Source organism: Podarcis tiliguerta (assembly GCF_965153285.1).
Source record: "Podarcis tiliguerta genome assembly, chromosome: 1".
Taxonomy (NCBI): domain Eukaryota; kingdom Metazoa; phylum Chordata; class Lepidosauria; order Squamata; family Lacertidae; genus Podarcis; species Podarcis tiliguerta.
In genome coordinates, this window is record NC_139534.1 from 77,177,983 (window position 1) to 77,197,352 (window position 19,370).

General features: G+C 43.3%; 1 protein-coding gene across 1 annotated transcript; it reads left to right on the forward strand.

Moving 5' to 3' along the window:
• CSRP3 (cysteine and glycine rich protein 3) lies at nucleotides 1-19,343 on the forward strand. Its single transcript, XM_083444796.1, has 6 exons — nucleotides 1-113; nucleotides 6,959-7,102; nucleotides 13,909-14,077; nucleotides 15,581-15,713; nucleotides 17,969-18,062; nucleotides 18,890-19,343. Exons 2-6 carry the CDS (start codon nucleotides 6,991-6,993, stop codon nucleotides 18,958-18,960), a joined length of 579 nt encoding a protein of 192 aa, XP_083300922.1. The 5' UTR covers nucleotides 1-113; nucleotides 6,959-6,990; the 3' UTR covers nucleotides 18,961-19,343.
• The last annotated feature ends 27 nt before the right edge of the window (nucleotides 19,344-19,370 follow it).

Below are 19,370 nucleotides of genomic sequence, written 5' to 3' on the forward strand. Positions count from 1 at the left end.
CTTACCCTTTCCTAGCCAAAGCTTGTAACTACTTGGAAGTATTTAAAGACTTCCAGATCCTAGCTTAAGCTCTTCAAAAAGACACAGAAGACAAGGGGATACAACTCATCCTGGTAAGTCATGATGATAAAGTGTCAAAAGGCTCCAATTATGTTTAATGAGGAGCACGTTGAGCATTTTCCTTTTCATTGAGAGAATGTTTTTCCTATATCTCATTTAATTTACAAGCCAAGGTAGTGCTCTGTATTTTACGTTTGCAGGGGCATGATGCTTTATGTGAAGATTCACGACATGTTGATTATTAACATCTTTTTTTGGCTACTTCCAAATGTGTTGTGGTTCTCTGAATTTTTCTTCCAATAAATGAAAATCTATTTAGTACAGCACAACTAAAAATGTAATGCTGGCAAAAATTATGTTAAGAAGTGGCGGTTGACATCTTGATATCCAAAAATTCTGAATTATAGATTTTTAAAATACTCTTAGAAAGATGAACATTATGTGCTGTGCAGTGTCAGACCTCTGGTACTGAATGAAACGTTTGCTGCTCCTGATACTAGCACTAGTAGTAATTTGGAAACAATTATAATTTACGACAGCCAGATCTTCAGTTTTCATTATTAGATGGTGTTGTTTTAAACTGGAATCAAGCCTTAAGTTTCCTGATAGAGAACTGTGGGTGCACTAGGCATCTAATTATCTTAGCCATCTTATGTCACAAGAAATAGTAATTCGGTTATTTTGCTCTAGCCGAAATCGTTTAAGAGTGAAGTTATATTTCTGTGTTTTTCTTCATAAAGAAATAAAGAAAATAGAAGTTTATTGAAGACTATTTGTTCTTTAAAAGACTCTATGACAGTAGTGTTCCTAAGTCAATATTCCTTAAACTTGAAATCTTCAGTATCCAGTATCATCAAATCCATTCAACATTTATGTGAGAGAACAGGTTTAGTGTAATGCTCTTAGAAATGGCAGTATTGATAGTCCACAGTAGTTCTTCTATAGGTTTCCCAGTATTATGTTTTCTTTATAAGTCATATCTGCTCAGATTATTTTGGGGTGGTTTTTTATGCTTTAAGTGAGAAAGAATCAAAGCAACTCCTTTTGGTAATATATCAACACAAAATCTGCTCCATATTCTTTTTGACATTTAGAGGGTCATTTTTATGAAGGAAGGATAGAACTTGATAAATCTTTCACTATTCGAAATCCTTTGACTCAGTTAAGAATACCTCAGTTGTGCTTTTGTCTAGCACCACTGAGAGAAACTCAGCACAACTTTTATTTTGGGGGTGAGGTTGCTATAGTAAGAAAACAACTCTCCTGGCAAGGACTGGGTCAAGAACAACTTGACAAATGTTGATGTGATGTTCTAATGTCAAGTTAGCATTTGATCATCCAAGAAAATATGACTCAGAGACATCAAGAAAGCGCCATGAGCAAAGCAGATACCCACCTACTAGATTCTGCGGTAAATCTGAAACATGAGTCAATGAAGAGGACATTAGATTTACTTTTTTGCCACCAGCCAAGCAGCTGTGATCATATCACCTCTCCATGTTCACAGAATATGGCCAAAGTATTCATTTTCCCTTTTCTCTCTGAGCTTAATGACAATGCCAGTCACCTAAGATGAAGGAAGTATCTAGACCAGGGGTAGTCAACCTTTTTATACCTACCACCCACTAATGCATCTTTCTTGATGGTAAAATTTCCTTACCAGCCACCAGTGCTCAATGGAAGGAGGATTCAGCTTGTGCGGTAGAACCCCCTACCGCCCACCTAGAATCCTGAAACGCCCCCTAGTGGGCAGTAGGGACCAGATTGACAACCCCTGGTCTAGACCCCTTTTCTCTCTTCCAGCCATTACCAAACCTAAGAGGTGATTGGTACTGTAAAAGCATGCAGCATGATGTGTAGTTCTAGATTAATTTCATTTTGACTTCTTAAATACAAAGGTTAGCATAACCAAACACATTGCCAGATCCAGGTTTCAAGGAGCCTCTCTATACAAGATACTTTCACCAATCTCCTACGGAGCAAAGTTCCTCTGCTCAGAACTTTAATAGAGACACCTGCTAGATTGCTTTTGCTATGTGAAATTCGCGCCTGGGCCCTACAACCAAGGTGAGGCAAATGATCTTTCTATTAGGCCTTGCTTGCACCATACAATTAAAGCAGCATCACATCAGCTTAAACATTCAGACATTCGGCATCTCCCAAAAAATCCTGGGAGCTACAGTTAGTAAGAGCTGAGAGTTATTAGGAGGCCTGTATTTCCCTCACAGAGCTACAATTTCCAGAGTTCTCTGGAAACAGGGATTGATCGTTAAGCCACACTGAGAATTGCAGCTCTGTGAGGGGAATCGAGGTCTCCAATCGACTCTCAGCACACTTAACAAACTGCAGCTCTCATAGTTCTTTGCGGGAAGTCATGACTGTTTAAAGAGGTATTGTACTGCTTTAAATGTATACTGCAGATAGGGCCTCAAAGACATTCACCAACTGTGAGAAGGTGAAACAACAGTGTGGGAGGCAGCATGCCTTTGAATACCAGCTCCTGGGCATCACAAGTGGGGAGAGTGCAGATGTGCTCATGCCCTGCTTGTGAGCTTCTCATAGGTTGGCTACTGTGAAAACAGGATGCTGGACTAGATGGGCCTTTTGCCTGGCCCAGCAAGGCCTTCTTAGGTTCTGAATGTGCCAGTGCTGCGAAACGACACTTCAGAGTTGGAGATTTGGCCTGCGTTGCTAGCAATAGCACAGGTGATCAGCATCGGCCAATAGATAAGCATGCATGCTATGTAACTCTTTGGAGCAGATCAGCTACTTATTTTGAGCTTGTTAGCACTGATAATTAGATAACTGTAATTAAGAATGTCAAACATCTGTTAAAGGTCCTGCCACAGCTGTAGTACAGTGATGCAGAGACCTCTCATGACTGCAACATGTTGAAGAATATGGTAATAACAGCAGTAATGGAACAGTAGAAATCATGGGCGTAGCCATGATTTTTGTTGGGGGAAGCAGGCTTTTGTTATGGGGGGGTCAGAACCTCAGATTTGTATTGATTTGGGGGAGCAGGTGCCCCCACCCCCTTTGCTATGCCCACGGTAGAGATAGTGGCTGTTGAACCTACTCAAAAGAAGACTATTAGGAGTGATCAAGCTATCCAAAGACATGTTTATGTCTAGTGCATTTATATAAGTACGCATTTTAAAAAGCGTGTAAGAGTCTGTGGTAAGCTTTCTAATGTTAGAAGTGTCACTCAAATCTATTATTGTTCGTTTTAATCTTAAAAAAAAAAAAAAGAGGGAAAGGGGAAATGTAGTATAGTTGTTGTTTATTTATGAATAATTATTTATGAATACTCCTGCAGGACCGTAGTTTCCAGGAGAGAAACTGGAACTTTTCTGTAAGAGTTAGAAGAAGAAAATGGAAGCCAGGAAGTAGACCAGGGGGTTAAGAAGGAGCTGACAATTTCAGGACTATTACAACAGGCTACCCTGTGGCTCTCCCTTCATCATCAGCCATGCTGGCTGGGGGCTGATGGGAGGTGGAGTCAAATAAGATTTGGAGGGCCACAGGTTAGCCACTCCTGTGGCACAGGAATAAGAGGTTAAAATAGGGTTGCCATATTTCAAAAAGTGAAAATCTGGGCACAAAAGTTGTTGAGCATTGGGGGGGGGGGGCAAAGTTGTTGGTCTTTTTTTGAAAAATCTCTCCCCCCCCCTGAAGTTTTTGCCTATTTTGGGGAAAACTTGCCAAAAAATCAGCACTGCTCATATGGGCTGCCATTCCTCTCGGATGCTCTTTTGTACGGATGAATCCCAGCTGTGTCTGGGAAATTCCGGATGTATGACAACTCACTATTGAGAGAGATTTCATTGTTGGACAAACCTCAAAGAGACACAACAGAAGGAAACTGCTCCATTATCTTACTCTTTTCACTGCTTACCTGCTCAGAGAGGACAACTGAACAGGCAGTAGTGAGACTGGCCCTGGGCTCTAGGATTATGCGAAGGAGAGGACAACTCTTCTCTGTTTATTTTCTCCACACCATGCATAATCCAATAAACCTCTATAATGTGTCTTTCCTCCCCATTTTTTTCCTAAACTATAAACCCCTAAATGTTTTAACCTCTCCTCATAGGGCATTTGCTCCAGCTACTTGATAATTTGGGCTTTTCCTTTTCTACTTCTTTCCCAATCCTACAATATCCTTTTTGAGCCGATACACTTTCAAATGCTCCGCGCAGACGTGTGCATCGCTGTGCTGTAAAATCCAGCATGTGGGAATTCATTCTGCAGTCTGCCTTCATAACCAACCGTATCATATCAGAGACATGATGCCTGCGGGAAAGAATTCCTTTTAACTTCCGTCGCTGAGCAACACCACATAGCAAGCTGTGATAAAATAGCATCTGCTCAGGGGGGAATAAGTGAGAAGACTGAGCTAAAGAAAGGAAAGGAGCTCAGCTAGAAACATAAGGTGGAAGAAAATATAGCTGCCTACTAGATAGGGTAGGCAAAAGAGGATACTGCTGTACATAGGGTGGTTTGGATGTATAGCTGAAAATTTAGGAGGAAAAAATGGAATAGAAATGTGATTCATTGCACTATGGTGGGAAAGACTCTGACCAGCTGAGCTGTGTGGCTGCTCACTCTGCTGTCCAAGTGCTGTTGATGGGCAGATTCAAGGTCCCTTCACTCTCTTATTTTTAATCTTTAAAAATCTTTAAAATATGACGCACAGCTACACTCGGGTCCAAATGTAGCTCTCCAGACCTCTTTGTAAGGCCCAGGCCACACCAATTACTGGTTTTGCTTCCCACCCCAAGTGTTTTTGCATGGCTGGACTTTGCCCTCAACCTCTGATAATGGCTCTTGCTTGCCTGGATGGAGGATAGAAAAGATAAAATTTGTATTTGTTATTACACCTACTTTTGCCTCTGACCCCACCCACCACTGCCAGGTGGTCCAGAAGAGAACTCAGCCCCCAGGCTGAAAGTTTTCCCACCCCTGTTTTAAATTGATAGAGTTATCCTATACCATTACAATGGCATATTTCTACTAGCAGTTTACTAGGGACTGGACTGCCAGGCATACCCTTATTCCTGATGAAGAAACATGGTCAGGAGTACCCCCAATGTATCATTGCAAGAGTCAGTTCAAATGTTTTAGGAATACAACTCTATCTCCTCTCACTCCTCCTGGGCTGAGTACGTGTAGTTAGGCAACATTTCCTTTTCAAAGGCAGAATCCTTCATGTCCCCTTAATAGGCACAGCATATTCCCACTATAATGTGGCAGAGCCATTACTTTATTCTCAATGTGGAGATGAATCCAAAAAGTTCAGCAGCGCCTTAATCTCTGAGGCAATTGCATGCAAGTGGAGTAAAAGAGAAATACTTGGAAAGAACAAACTGCAGCTTGAGAAGGCAGGTGTGAACACATCACAGGCTTTGATGAAACGGTAATTGGAGCAGCAAGAGATGTCAGCTGTGTACCCGGTTCAGAACTGGAGGGGATTTCTGTACCATTAATAGCTGCACAGAAGGCAACATTTCTTGGAGTGCATCTTTTTTTAAAAAAGGCAGAGCTGAAAGTTAAATTCAGCTTAAAATGTCTGTGCAAAATTGGCAGGAAAATTTGGGGAGCTTTGCAAATTAAGCCCCTATCCTATATGAAGTTTACAACAGGTCACTGAGATTGTTGGCAGTGGGGTATTGTTGTTGTTAGATTTTCCTCAAGGGCCGACATTGTTGCCAAAATCCAGCATCACCTGGCTTCTGCGAGTGCAGCTTTCTCCAGATTGAAGTGCAGTGTGTTTGAGGACTGGGACATTTGCAGGGAAACCAAAATGCTTGTTTACAAAGCTATTGTACGACCAACCTTATTGTATGCTTGTGAAACGTGGGCCATTTATAAATGCCTGCTCCAACTCCTTGAAAGATTCAATCAACAGTATCTTCGAAAGTTGGGAATACACATCACTTGGGAATACAGGCAAACTAATGCCAGTGTACTGGAAAGATCACCAGGGTTGAAGCAATGATTCTTCAACATCAGCTTCATTGGACCGGTCATGTTGTACAGATGCCTGATTATTGTCTTCCAAAGCAACTACTCTATTCCAAACTTAGAAATGGAAAGCATAATGCTGGTGGTCAACAAAAAGAGGCTTAAAGACTCTCTCAAGGCAAATCTAAAAAAATGTAGTATAAACACCAACAATTGGGGAACACTGGCCTGTGAGCGCTCCAACTGGAGAACAGTCTTTACCAAAGGTGTCATGGGCTTTGAAGATGCTCAAACTCAGGATGAAAGGGAGAAATGCGCTAAGAGGAAGGCACGCTTGGCAAACCCTCACCATAATCAACTCCCACCCAGAAGCCTATGTCCCCACTGTGGAAGGACATGTGGATCCAGAATTGGCCTCCACAGTCACTTACAGCCTCATTGTTAAAACCATGTTTATGGAAAACAATCTTACTTGGCTACAAATGATTGCCAAAGAAGAAGAAGATTGTTGTTGTTAGATTTTCTCACAGAAAGGTAAAATTCAGATTGGGGGGTGGGGGATATGGTCTGGCCTTTTGATGCCAGAAGGAGATTTGATGCAAGAGGAGCACTGAATAAACACCCATCTGGAAGTCCCCAAAGTCTCAGGAAGGCATATCAGTTTCACAGTAGTGGTAGCAACCTCTGCTTGCCTTTCTTTTCTGCCGCTGCCACCAGAGGTGGTGGAGCAACTCTGAGTGGTCACCCTCTAGGAGTCCACCATTGCTTCCCCCAGAATGCTCTAGAATGATGCCACATCATGACATAGCTTCCTTCTAGGGGGCATTCTGAAGGGCTGCCGGAACGCTGACCACTACTAAAGAGAGAGGTATGAGAGAGCAAACTAGGTTACTAATATGTTCTCATTCTGACTCATTTGTATTTTGGTTTAAAGGTGTCATTGCAAACCAGTTGGAAGTTTCAAGGATGCCAAACTGGGGAGGTGGAGCCAAATGTGGTGCGTGTGACAAGACTGTCTACCATGCTGAAGAAATCCAGTGTAATGGCCGTAGTTTTCATAAGACGTGCTTCCATTGCAGTAAGTGGATCTATGCTATTTTATTTCACCAGCGAATCCACAATGTACTACAGTAAGGTTACCAGATTTTTTTCAATGAATCCAGGAACACTTTTCAACTTCAATGGTTTTTATATGGAGACTGATTTGTAAATCCGGGGACTGTCCCTGGGAAACGGGGACGTCTGGTAACATTATACTACAGTTGATTGTGGCACTAACCCTACTCGTCTAAACTGAAAGGAATATGTGGAGAATGGAGGTTTATGGTGGAATAGTTATTATCTGAGGGGTAGATGGGGTTGTCAACCTGGGAAGGTAGCCCATCTAGGAGAAGGAAAACTCTAATCCTAACCCTCTGTTGCACAAATTCAGAGTGGAGCCCCAAAGACGGTTGGATGGCACCTTGCATGCTTCCTTCCAGCAACACCTACAGCCAAGCTAGTGCCCAACATATTGCTCTGCTTTCCTTGGGACCATATCAGCTAGGTTGAGAGTGGGGTCCTGTTGCCTGGGTAGCCCAGAACCCCCATACACACTGCCCAGGCTTGTGCCCTCGGGAGGTCACGCTGGTGCTGCTAACACAGTGGTTTGACTGGAGGCACACATCACTGTCTCTTGGGATAGACGGATGCCGACAAGTTATTATCTTCAGTGAAGAATAAGGAAGAAATTACACTCAGTTTAACTCAGCAACAACACCTTTATTATTTATATGGGTGGCGATGTGGGTTAAACCGCAGAGCCTAGGACTTGCTGATCAGAAGGTCGGCGGTTTGAATCCCTGCGACGGGGTGAGCTCCCATTGCTCGGTCCCTGCTCCTGCCAACCTAGCAGTTCGAAAGCACATCAAAGTGCAAGTAGATAAATAGGTACCGCTCCGGCGGGAAGGTAAACAGTGTTTCTGTGCGCTGCTCTGGTTCACCAGAAGCAGCTTAGTCATGCTGGCCACATGACCCGGAAGCTGTATGCCGACTCCCTCGGCCAATAAAGCAAGATGAGCTTTGCAACCCCAGAGTCGGTCACAACTGGACCTAATGGTCAGGGGTTCCTTTACCCTTTACCTTTTACATCTGACAGGGCTGCTCCAGCTACTCTGGCTGACTCCCAAAGACTCTCCTCCCTGGAAGAGAGGGGAGTGGTTGTGGGCGGGAGCCCGAGCTCCGCCTCTCGCAGGGGGCCGTGAGCCCCCTGCCTCTTCTGCCCACCTGGCTGGTGCCCACGCCCCCCCCCCCATGGCAGGCACCCAATCAGGTGCCTCCGAGGGGGTGTTTACAGCAGCCTTTTGCTGCGGCACCAGCCCCTCCTCTGCCTCATTCACCTTCGTCGTCTCATCGCGAGTCACCCACCCTCCACTCCCCCTTTTAGTTCAGGGTCTTAGTTCATTGGCCTTGCTATGGACCTTAGGTTGGTCGCCCTGGTTGTCTGGGGGGCCTGGTAGGAATTTTTCCATTTGGCATTTGGCATTAGGCTTTTTGGTTTTTTCGCCTACCTCGTAGCAATCGTCACAACTTTTGTGGTATTGGTGGGTAGGTTAGGCATTGGAATTGTGTTGTGGTGTGTCGAAGAGCTAGGTGTGGCCATCGCCTATGCCTTCAATTTTTGGGTATTCCATTAAAGGAATCTGGCGGTCGTGTATTCTGTCCGATGCCTGCTTGGCGGGAGGCCATGGCACGACCCTCGGTGACATCAGGGGGTGAGCCTTTAGTTGGATTAGCATCAACAGGCTCCACCTACTGGTGAATAAACCCCCCTTGTTTAGAAATCCAATGCCTAAGCCAATACCTTCTCACTGCTGTAATCAATAAAGTTGTGGCCTTTTCTTGCCCATTAACCTTATATCACGTGTCCTTGTGTGTACATTTCACATTGCGGGGGTCGGGCCCTCGAACCACAACAAAATATTTAAAAACAATAAAAGCAAATGTTTCAAATCAAACAATCATCAGATAAAGTTAAGGGGGAGAGGACAAGGTTAAAAAAAGGAATTGCTTAGCAAGGCATGGACAGAGCTTAGCAAGGCATGGACAGAGAAGGATTGATGGCTGGCAGACAGCAGCTTGTTTTCCTTACTGATTGTCCCTGATTGGTAAGACATTCTCCTCTAATGTTCAACCCTCATTTACTTTCCCATAATTTAAACTGAGATTCATTGAAGATAGGATAAAGAGTGATGGTTTTAAAGTACAGGAAAGCTGAGTTGTGGTTAAACTTTAGAAAGGACTTCCTGCCTCTACAACCCTGATCAGTAATTATTTTTCTTGCTGGCTCTCTGAATGACAGACTGACAATGAGTGGTGCAGGGCAGGTCTACCCACACTTTAAGTGGGCTATTCACAATTCAGTTTCTCTGTACATAGTTTCTGCCTCTGATAGGGAGGCAGGCAGCACTCTGCCTCAGCAGGTTGATGGCATTTCTCTTCCTGAAAGTATAAAAAGGGGGGAAAGCCCAAAGATGCCCTCTACCAAGAGTAAACCACATAAACTGATATCAAAATCCTGTTTTATTGGAATGAACAGGAGCATTTGTGAAGCACATGCTACTATCATTAAAGACATTCTATCAGGTTGAAGACGTCAATACACCTTTTATGTTACTGGATACAAATTTTATGTTATAAAGTGCACCAATTCTGTCCATCTTGAGCTTCATGCCCTGTTGGCATAGCCAGCAGGTGACTATTGCCAGAAATTGCAGATACCCTTTGTTTGAAGACTTTGATGTAAATCTAGGTTTATTGCTGTCAGTTGTGGGCTGCAGTCCCATACATGCTTACTTGGGAATTAGTTCCATTGAAGTGAGCAGGATTTATTTCTGAGTGAACATGCCTTTACTTGCATTGTGAATGTGTAATATCTTCTAGCTGTGCTGCTGTTGATATGGTTTAGGTTATACATTCTTTTGCATTGCTTTTTGAAACTTCGTTAGTTTTATATACAGAGGAACCTCGGTTTTTGAGCATCTCGGAAGCCGAACAATTCGGAATCCGAATGCCAAAAACCCAGAAGTAATTGCTTCCGTTATTGAACACGCCTTGGAAGTCAAATGGCTTCCGTGGCATGTTTTTCCATTTTCCCCATTGAACTTGCTTTTCGATTTTCTCGGTCTTCTGGAATGGATTACATTTGAAAACCAAGATCCCACTGTATATGTATATAGTATATGATCTTATGCTCATGCTGTACAATATGCTGGCTACATTATTCAAATACGGGGGGCATAATTAATAAATTAATATATTGATTATGATAGCAGTAATAATAACTTAAAGCAAAGCAACAAGAATCTCGATTCCCCTGGTAAAACACTAAAACCACACCAGTCTATAAAAGTAACAAAATCAGCTAAAGCAAAGAAGCAATCAGAGATTAAATAAAAAAATCATCAAAAACTAGAGAGGTAAAAGCAGCTCATAATGTGCCATTAAATGCACAATATCACCATCCTCTTCCTATTTCTATAGTATAATGCAGGCAGAAAAGTCCCCTTCCTCCATTTTTTAAAAAAATTAAATGCCCACCTATTATCTGCAGCCCTGTGACTTGAAAGATACACTTTCATGTGTGGCTTGCTATTTACTTACTTCCCAGCTGACTTTTACTTAAAGCACATCTGTGGTGGACATGTGACATGATCACAATTTGTAAGCCTAAAACTAATTCATGGCGGCTGTGCTGCCTCTGCCAGCAGATTGACGAATATCTCGGAGCTGTTTCAACAATAGCACTTCAAGGGCTTTGACTCCATCTGTTGCAGCAAACAGATACTCTGTCCCAGAGGGGCCAGAAATAGAAGCACTTTATCTGCATCACTCCCCTTACACACACAGACACACAAAATCATTTTTTCACAGAGAAGAATGCAGAAAAGGGACAGATCAGCTTCACATAGTGCCAGAAATGTCTTGCTTTACTGGTCTTAATTTTAGGACAACAATATAATCCCCAGAGCTGAGGGCGATGAAATAATCGTTGAGACTGCTAGAACTCTGGTGGCAGAAAACTCACTCTGAATTGGACCGGACACAGGTTAGAGCTCAATGTTGAGCCTACCAAGTGGCAATGGCAACAGCGAAGAAGACCTTCTTCATTGCCTCTATTGCATCTGCAGAAAACAGCAGCAGGAGACTCTTTAAGGTGGTTTGCAATCTATCGGAACCACCTTCATCACCGGGGCCTAGTAGGGACCCCAAGATCTCCTGCAAAATTTGCAAAGTTTTTTTTTGCACATAAAGTCGCTCAGATTCAGAAAGAGGTAGACTTCACCATGGGAGCAGGGCCGGGGCGAGAGACTGCTAGAGTCCTGTTACATGGGATCAATTCCAATCTGTTACCTCCGAGGATGTGGACAGGCTGCTTGGACGAGTGAAACCGACCACCTGTCTCCTGGATCCTTGCCCATCCTGGCTAATAAAAGCGAGCCGGGAAGGGCTGGGTGATGGGCTCTGCGGGGTGGTGAATGCTTCCCTCTGCCAGGGAACCTTCCCAGACCTGCTGAAAGAAGCAGTCATTAAACCGTTTCTTAAAAAACATCTTTAGACCCAGCCAATATGGCCAACTATTGATTCAGTATCAAATCTACCATTCTTGGGCAAGGTGATTGAGTGGGTGGTTGCTGAACAACTCCAAGCACGCCTGGAGGATGTGGACCATTTGGATCCCTTCCAATTGGGATTCAGGCCTCACCATGGGACTGAAACTGCCTTGGTCGCACTGGTTGATGATCTCCGACGAGCTAGGGACAAAGGTGCGAGTTGTTTCCTAGTTCTGCTGGCTCTCTCAGCGGCCTTTGGTACAATTGACCATAACATCCTTCTGGACCATCTAGAGGGGCTGGGAGCTGGGGGCACTGTTATACAGCAGTTCTGCTCCTTTCTCCTGGGCTGTGTCCAGAAAGTGGTGTTGGGGGATGAGTGTTCAGACTCCTGGGCTCTCACTTGTGGGGTGCCTCAGGGTTCTGTCCGTTTCCCCATGCTTTTTAATATCTATATGAAGCTGCTGGGAGAGATCATCAGGGGGTTTGGGCTGGGTGTTCATCAGTATGAAGATGACACCCAGCTCTACCCCTCTTTTAAATCAGAACTAGTGAAGGTGGTGAATGTCCTGTGTGAGTGCCTGGAGGCGGCTGGAGGATGGATGGTGGCTAACAGATTGAGGCTGAATCCTGACAAGACAGAAGTACTGTTTTGGGGGGACAGGGTGGGTGGGACTCCCTGGTCCTGAATGGGGTAACTGTGCCCCTGAAGGACCAGGTACGCAGCCTGGGAGTCATTCTGGACTCACAGTTGTCCATGGAGACGCAGGTTAATTCTGTGTCCAGGGCAGCTGTCTACCAGCTCCATCTGGTACGCAGGCTGAGACCCTACCTGTCCGTGGACTGTCTTGCCAGAGTGGTGCATGCTCTAGTTATCTCCCACTTGGACTACTGCAATGTGCTCTACGTGGGCCTACCTTTGAAGGTGACCTGGAAACTGCAATTAATCCAGAATGAAGCAGCTAGACTGGTGACTGGGAGTGGCCACCGGGACCACATAACACCGGTCCTGAAAGATCTGCATTGGCTCCCAGTACATTTCCAAGCACAATTCAAAGTGTTGGTGCTGACCTTTAAAGCCCTAAATGGCCTCAGTCCTGTATATCTGAAGGAGCGTCTCCACCCCCATCATTCAGCCCGGACACTGAGATACAGCGCTGAGGGCCTTCTGGCAGTTCCCTCATTGTGAGAAGTGATGTTACAGGGAACCAGACAGAGGGCTTTCTTGGTAGTGGCGCCCGTCCTGTGGTACACCCTCCCGTCAGATGTCGAGGAAATAAGCACCTATTCTATTTTTAAAAGACATCTGAAAGCAGCCCTGTTTAGGGAAGTTTTTAATATTTAATGCTGTATTGTTTTTAACACTCGATTGGGAGCTGCCCAGAGTGGCTAGGAAAACTCAGCCAGATGGGCGGGTATACCGGTAAATAACAACTTCTTCTTCTTCTTCTTCTTCTTCTTCTTCTTCTTCTTCTTCTTCTTCTTCTTCTTCTTCTTCTTATCATCATCATCATCATCATCATCATGAAAGAGTAAATCCCATTGAACTCTGCAGGAATTTTGGTTTCTCTCTTTTCCCTACTCTCCTATTTCTTCACTATTTAGGACTGGATCCAAAATCCAGCGATAGAAAATTAAATATCTCCAGTGGCATTTCTTCCATTTTATACCACTCATTATATCAGGATGTTTTATGTCTGAAGAGAATATGACATTTTCCACAACTGAAGCAAAGTATGAATAAGAATTGGAGCAGGTTACAATTCTGGTGATGGCTTTACTAAGTTCTGTTAATATGTGTAGAGGTAATAATCACTTTTAGAATCAGACAGCAATTACTTCCCAAAGTGGTGCTTAGATGTAATACACATTTATGAGACACAAGCAAGGCTTAATAAGACCAGACCTTAAAAAATATATGCAGCGTTTATGAATATCCAAAGCACTTCACATAGATCTTCTTAGTAATCTTTACAGCAGTCCTGTAATGTAGGCCAGTCCTGTTACTCCTGTTGTGGAGAGGGCAAGACTGTATGTGGCTTGCCCGAAGCAACTTAAAGAGTTTGTGGCTGAAGAGAGATTTGAAACAAAGACCTCTACCATTTAGTATTTGCTCTCCTAACTTTTCCGAGCCATTTACCTGTAATTTTACTAACATCCCAGATGTGAGTAGCATATTTTTAAGTAGCTTTTAGTAGACCTTTAGGCTCCAGGAACCCTCTCCTGTCCAACTCCCCCAAACCTATAGCAAACTGTAGGTGCATATGTTTCAGTGCATTTGCTTCCTTTCCAGTGGCCTGCCGAAAAGCTCTGGACAGTACGACAGTAGCAGCCCACGAATCTGAAATCTACTGCAAAACTTGTTACGGGAGAAAGTATGGCCCAAAAGGGATTGGCTTTGGACAAGGTGCAGGCTGCCTCAGCACAGACACTGGAGAGCATCTTGGGCTGGATCTACAGCAGTGAGTGGAATCCTTGGTTTTTAACAAAATAATAATTATGGCCTCTGTTGCATCAAGTCACTTCATTAGTTTCCATAACAACACGCAGGGGAAGCTGTAGCACAGACTTTTCTTCAATAGATCTAATAATTTTTATCCATTTTAATGATGTTCTGTCCCTGCAGAGTATTACTTGAAAAAGATTTCCTATGCCAGTGGGCAATTACACTACAGAAAGAGCCCTTGCTTTACATATTGTCACAGTCTTTACTATTCACCGCAATTGTGACTCATTAAGTGCAGTACAATCAAAGGGATCGGTTCTCAATACAATGATGAAATTATTTTCCTGCGTTGTACTGAGATGTTATTAATACTTAAATAGCCACAATGTAATCTGTATTGTCTAAGGAAGGCGGGCAGAAAAATGACTGTGGGTATTTTATATTGGGGGGCGGGGGCTGTTTCATTTGGAGAATTCTATGTTCATAAAGACATGGAATGAAAGGTTACAATTGCAACACAGTAAGAATAAGAAAAGGAGCATTACAAGATGTGTGGTGGCATGAATATGTTAATTCGATAAAGATTTTCATCACTTGTAGAATCAGATTATCATTATTTCCCAAAGCTGTAACCTTAAGGAAACTTATTTGAAAATTGATAGGACTTACTTCCAAGTACAGTGGTACCTCGGTTTTTTAATGTCTCAGTTGACGAACATTTTGGTTTTCGAATGCCGTAAACCTGGAAGTACTGGTAAATGCTTTGGTTTTCGAACATGCCTCAGAAGTCGAACATGCCATGCAGCTTCCGCTGAGTGCAAGATCCTGAGGCCTAGCTATCGGCTTTTGAGTTTTTAGTTTTCAAATGTTTCAGAACTCAAATGGTCTTCGGGAATGGATTACGTTTGAAAACCGAGGTACCACTGCACATTACATCTCATGGAGGAGAGGGTTATTGAAGGGTAGTAGGAATGGCGGCAGGACGCGGGTAGTGCTGTGGGTTAAACCACAGAGCCTAGGCCTTGCCAATCAGAAGTTCGCGGTTCGAATCCCCGTGACGGGGTGAGCTCCCGTTGCTCAGTCCCTGCTCCTGCCAACCTAGCAGTTCGAAAGCACATCAAAGTGCAAGTAGATAAATAGGTACCACTCCGGCGGGAAGGTAAATGGCGTTTCCGTGCGCTGCTCTGGTTCGCCAGAAGTGGCTTAGTCATGCTGGCCACATGACCCGGAAGCTGTAAGCCGGCTCCCTCGGCCAATAAAGCGAGATGAGCGACGCAATGCCAGAGTCGGTCATGACTGGACCTAATGGTCAGGGGACCCTTTACCTTTACCTTAGGCATGGCGGCTACTTTCTTCCTCCACAGAATGCCCCCTCTTTTTGTATAAAGTATTTGTATTCTTCAACCAAAAGTGATTAGTGTTTTGTTACGGATGCCACGACACGTCTTCTGCTTGTAGTGCTTAATTTAGCTGCTCCAAGATAAAAAGCTTAATGTGCACTGAACATTCTTGTCATCAGCTCACCAAAGCCAGCTCGTCCTTCCACTCCTACCAACCCTTCAAAGTTTGCCAAAAAAATTGGTGATGTTGATAAATGCCCTCGTTGTGGGAAGTCAGTGTATGCTGCAGAGAAGATAATGGGAGGAGGAAAGGTAAGAAACAAGCTAAGCAGGTAAAGTGCCTTTGCATTATAGCAGAGGGGCAGCTGCCAAAATTGAAATTTTAATCAAAGAGAATGGAAAGCGCATGAGAGTGCTAACTGTTTGGTGTTGCTTCTGAAAAGACACATTTAGGGTTGACTTGTAAAGGCATGTTTCTGTTCTACATTTAATTCAAACAATCAACTTCCCTGTTGGAATAGCTAAACCCATAGACCAGATTAAAAGAAAACAAAATAAGCTGCATTTAAATTCCACATAGAAATAAAATGTTTTAAGACTTCACATAAAATCATATACAACATAATTTTACTAATTTTACTGCAACAGCTTTGCTTTTATTAAGGCAACTAAAAAATATTATTTCACAAATGTAAAAACCATTCTAAGCTGAAGCCATTGAAGGTGGGACGTACAAGATAAAAATAGACTAAAACACAGCTCTAAAAACATCAAACTCTATAGCCATCTTCACAAATTCTTTTTAAAAAACACAATTAATATTCCACAAATGACTGGGTCAAACCCCAAGGAAAAACTTATTAAACAAAAATGTCTCCAGTAGGCATGCAAACATCATGACACGAATGTTCTTGTCTAATTTCAGCTGGTAATTGAATTTATATCCTTAAAACTCAAGATTTCTACCATAGTTGCCTGAAATGGATTCTAAATGTATTTTCCTGAGGCTGGAGGGCTTGATTGCAGAAGAGGCTAACTTCCCAGTCAAATACCGATTAGCTTCTTGTAATAGAAAGCTTAATGTTTATTCCTCTCCCCAATATTTCTGCTGCCCCACGGAAGGACACCAGTGCAATGGGGCTTTCCAGTCTCCCCACACCTGCCACATGCCTCCTATTTGCTATGGGAGAACCCCCAGAATGGTGAGTGGGGGGAGGAGAGGCGAGATCATTCTGTCAGGCAAACAGAACTGCCTGTACTAACAGCATGTTTGTAAAAGCGTGATGTCAAATTCCTTCTATGTTCTTTATAGTGTTCTTCAATAGCAGGAAATGGAAATTGGTACTTGGTGTGAATTTCTAATTACAGATGGAACTGGAAGACATTCTCTGGGTCAAATGATGTCTCCCTCTAATCATGATAGGCAGCCCTTCCAAGTCTTTTGCCTCCTCTTCCAGGAAGAGGAATTGTCTTGCCCTCCAGTCCAAACTGTCAAAGGAGGAACAACTCACGTGTTGAGATTCCAGCATTGCAGGGCGTTGGACAAGATGTCTCTTGGGATCCTTACAACGCCCCACTCCTATTATTCCTCAGCCCCCACAAAACAAAAATGCACAGCAACCATATAAAACATGGAAACTTAGAAAGTAGATCAACAATTGGATGGAAGAAACCAAACACAAGCACTAAGCATGACATGTATGAGGCAGGCAGAAGCCCTAAAACCCAGCCCACACCAGAGGTGGTCTCAAGAAGAAGGAGAGGTGGGCAGAATGTCCTCCAACTCTTATCTGTAAATAGAAATTCGCTTTCCATTTTTACCAGATGGGGTTGGAGGCCATTCTTTGAGTAGAATATAATAAAGCCGTGTCCATATAAACCCAGGAAGACTTTGTCTGACAAACAGCTAGGCTACCCTCTGGAGAACCTTCCTTCCAAAGGATAGATCATCTGAGGAAGATGAGTCCATCTTGGACTGTGTGTTGGGATTGTCAAGTGGCTGCTTGACAAATGTACAAGAGAGGAAAGCAACCCAGTAGAGCACTGAGGTAACAGTCCCTTTCAGAGAATGGGGCATCATTTCTTTGGGCGTCCACCAACTCCATCTTGTAAATAAAGCTAACATCCAGTAATATAGCAAAGTAATTCACTATATTCTTGAAATCCTTTCCAAGATGGCGTTCCCACCTTTTTCTTTTGCTGTGCCTAGAGCAGGGCAGGAAGCCTTCCTGAAGTGGCAAAGGCAGGGAGTAGATCAGGAGTTAGGGGTGGTCCTGCCTCTGATGTCTTCCTCAAAAGTTTAACTTCCTGCCAGTGGTGAGATAGGCAGAGACAACCCATATCAAGGATCACATTTCCTTTCTACAGGAGAATAATAGATTCCATCGCTTCCAGTCAGTCTGGTAATAGATTTCCACCTGAGCTGTTGAAAATGTGAAATCTGGGGAGAGGTGTGTGGGTGTCTGTGTAAAGGGAGTTAATCTCTTTATTTACCAATGCAAAAATCTTGGAAAGGAAAAGCTGCAATGTCTATAATTTCCTGAATACTCTTTTGCTTTCCGTTTCAGCCGTGGCACAAGACATGCTTCCGATGTGCTTTCTGTGGGAAGAGTCTAGAGTCTACAAATGTCACAGATAAAGATGGAGAGATTTACTGTAAAGGCAAGTGTAGTTGTCGGGCCTCAAACCTAATTCAGACAAATTAACGTGCCTCCCTTGAAGACTTGTGGAGTTACCAAAAAAGCTTGTTTTCAGAGTGAAACTCTGCTGCCACTTGGTTTTCTTAAAGGTCCTTAAAGAAAGAGGCTGCCTCTACTGCTCACATTTGGGCTGCAATAGCACTGGGTTCCTACCAGAAACTGGAAATATTATTAAACGAAAGGGGAGGGGGTCAGGATGGGAATGCTAGCTTTATGAATTCTAGGTGCAAATTTTCACAGGATCCAATTGTCTTCTCAGGGCTGGGCTAAACTAGACATGTGAGAAAACATATCGAGCTCCTCCCTCAAGTATGAGATACCCCCATGTCTTGACACCCCACTATTTTGAATCTTCCCACCCCAACCTGCCAGTGATGCTGAGGCAAGGAAATGCAAAATACCCTCTTCCCCTGGCGTCTTTCCTCTCCTTCTCACCCATGTGAAACTAGGCCAAGGGCCATTGATCTGTTGTACAGTGGGGGTTTGCCTCCACCCCAATTGGCTCTTCAGGCTCAGAACCCCCAGAACAGCACACAGGCAGAGGGGAGGGGGATCATTCCGTCTGGCAAGTGAAAAACTTGCAGTTTTTGTAGTGCTATACTGAATTCCTCCCAATCTCATTTAAGTTACACATACTTTGGCTTAGTTACAATATGTTATTGGTTGTTCCAAAGGCTTCTTTTGGAGAAGCTGAGTTTCAGGGACGGCATTGAAGGAAGTAAGGGATATGTGTTTTGTTGAGTGCCACATGAAAACAGCTCAAACTTTATGCCTTTCTTTCTTTTCCAGTTTGCTATGCAAAGAATTTTGGTCCTAAAGGAATTGGATTTGGTGGCCTCACTCAAGTTGAACAGGCTTAGGCTTGTCCAAATAGTAACACATGAACAAGAACGTATTAAGAATCCTTTTTTCATCTGAAGAAGTACTCTCCTTTCTTCCACAAGTTTTGTAGAATGGTGCAGGAAAGCTTGTTGTGAGAGGTAGTGTAGGAAAACATTTACTTTCTTAACAGCTACTGTTTAATATCTTAATTTCTGGACTGTTCACAAATAATTTCAGAATTGCTACCTATTTTAAATAACAGGAGCACATAGGATACCACTATAAAGATTACTGTTTTTACATCAATGTTAAAGAAACAGAACCTGATTCCTATTTTACATTCTGTTGCTTATAAGTGCCAAAATAGCACTTTTGAAGATGTGTTGTTGGTATGTCATGAAATAAAGATATTGGACTGTAAGCAGCCACAATAATTATGTTTTTAAAA

Excerpts from the sequence above, each read along its gene's own strand:
- CSRP3 (XM_083444796.1), top strand. The coding sequence starts at position 6,991 with ATGCCAAACTGGGGAGGTGGAGCCAAATGTGGTGCGTGTGACAAGACT. Across the intron at positions 14,078-15,580 it reads CTTGGGCTGGATCTACAGCA|CTCACCAAAGCCAGCTCGTC; the intron begins GTGAGTGGAATC and ends TCTTGTCATCAG. Across the intron at positions 15,714-17,968 it reads AGATAATGGGAGGAGGAAAG|CCGTGGCACAAGACATGCTT; the intron begins GTAAGAAACAAG and ends TTTCCGTTTCAG.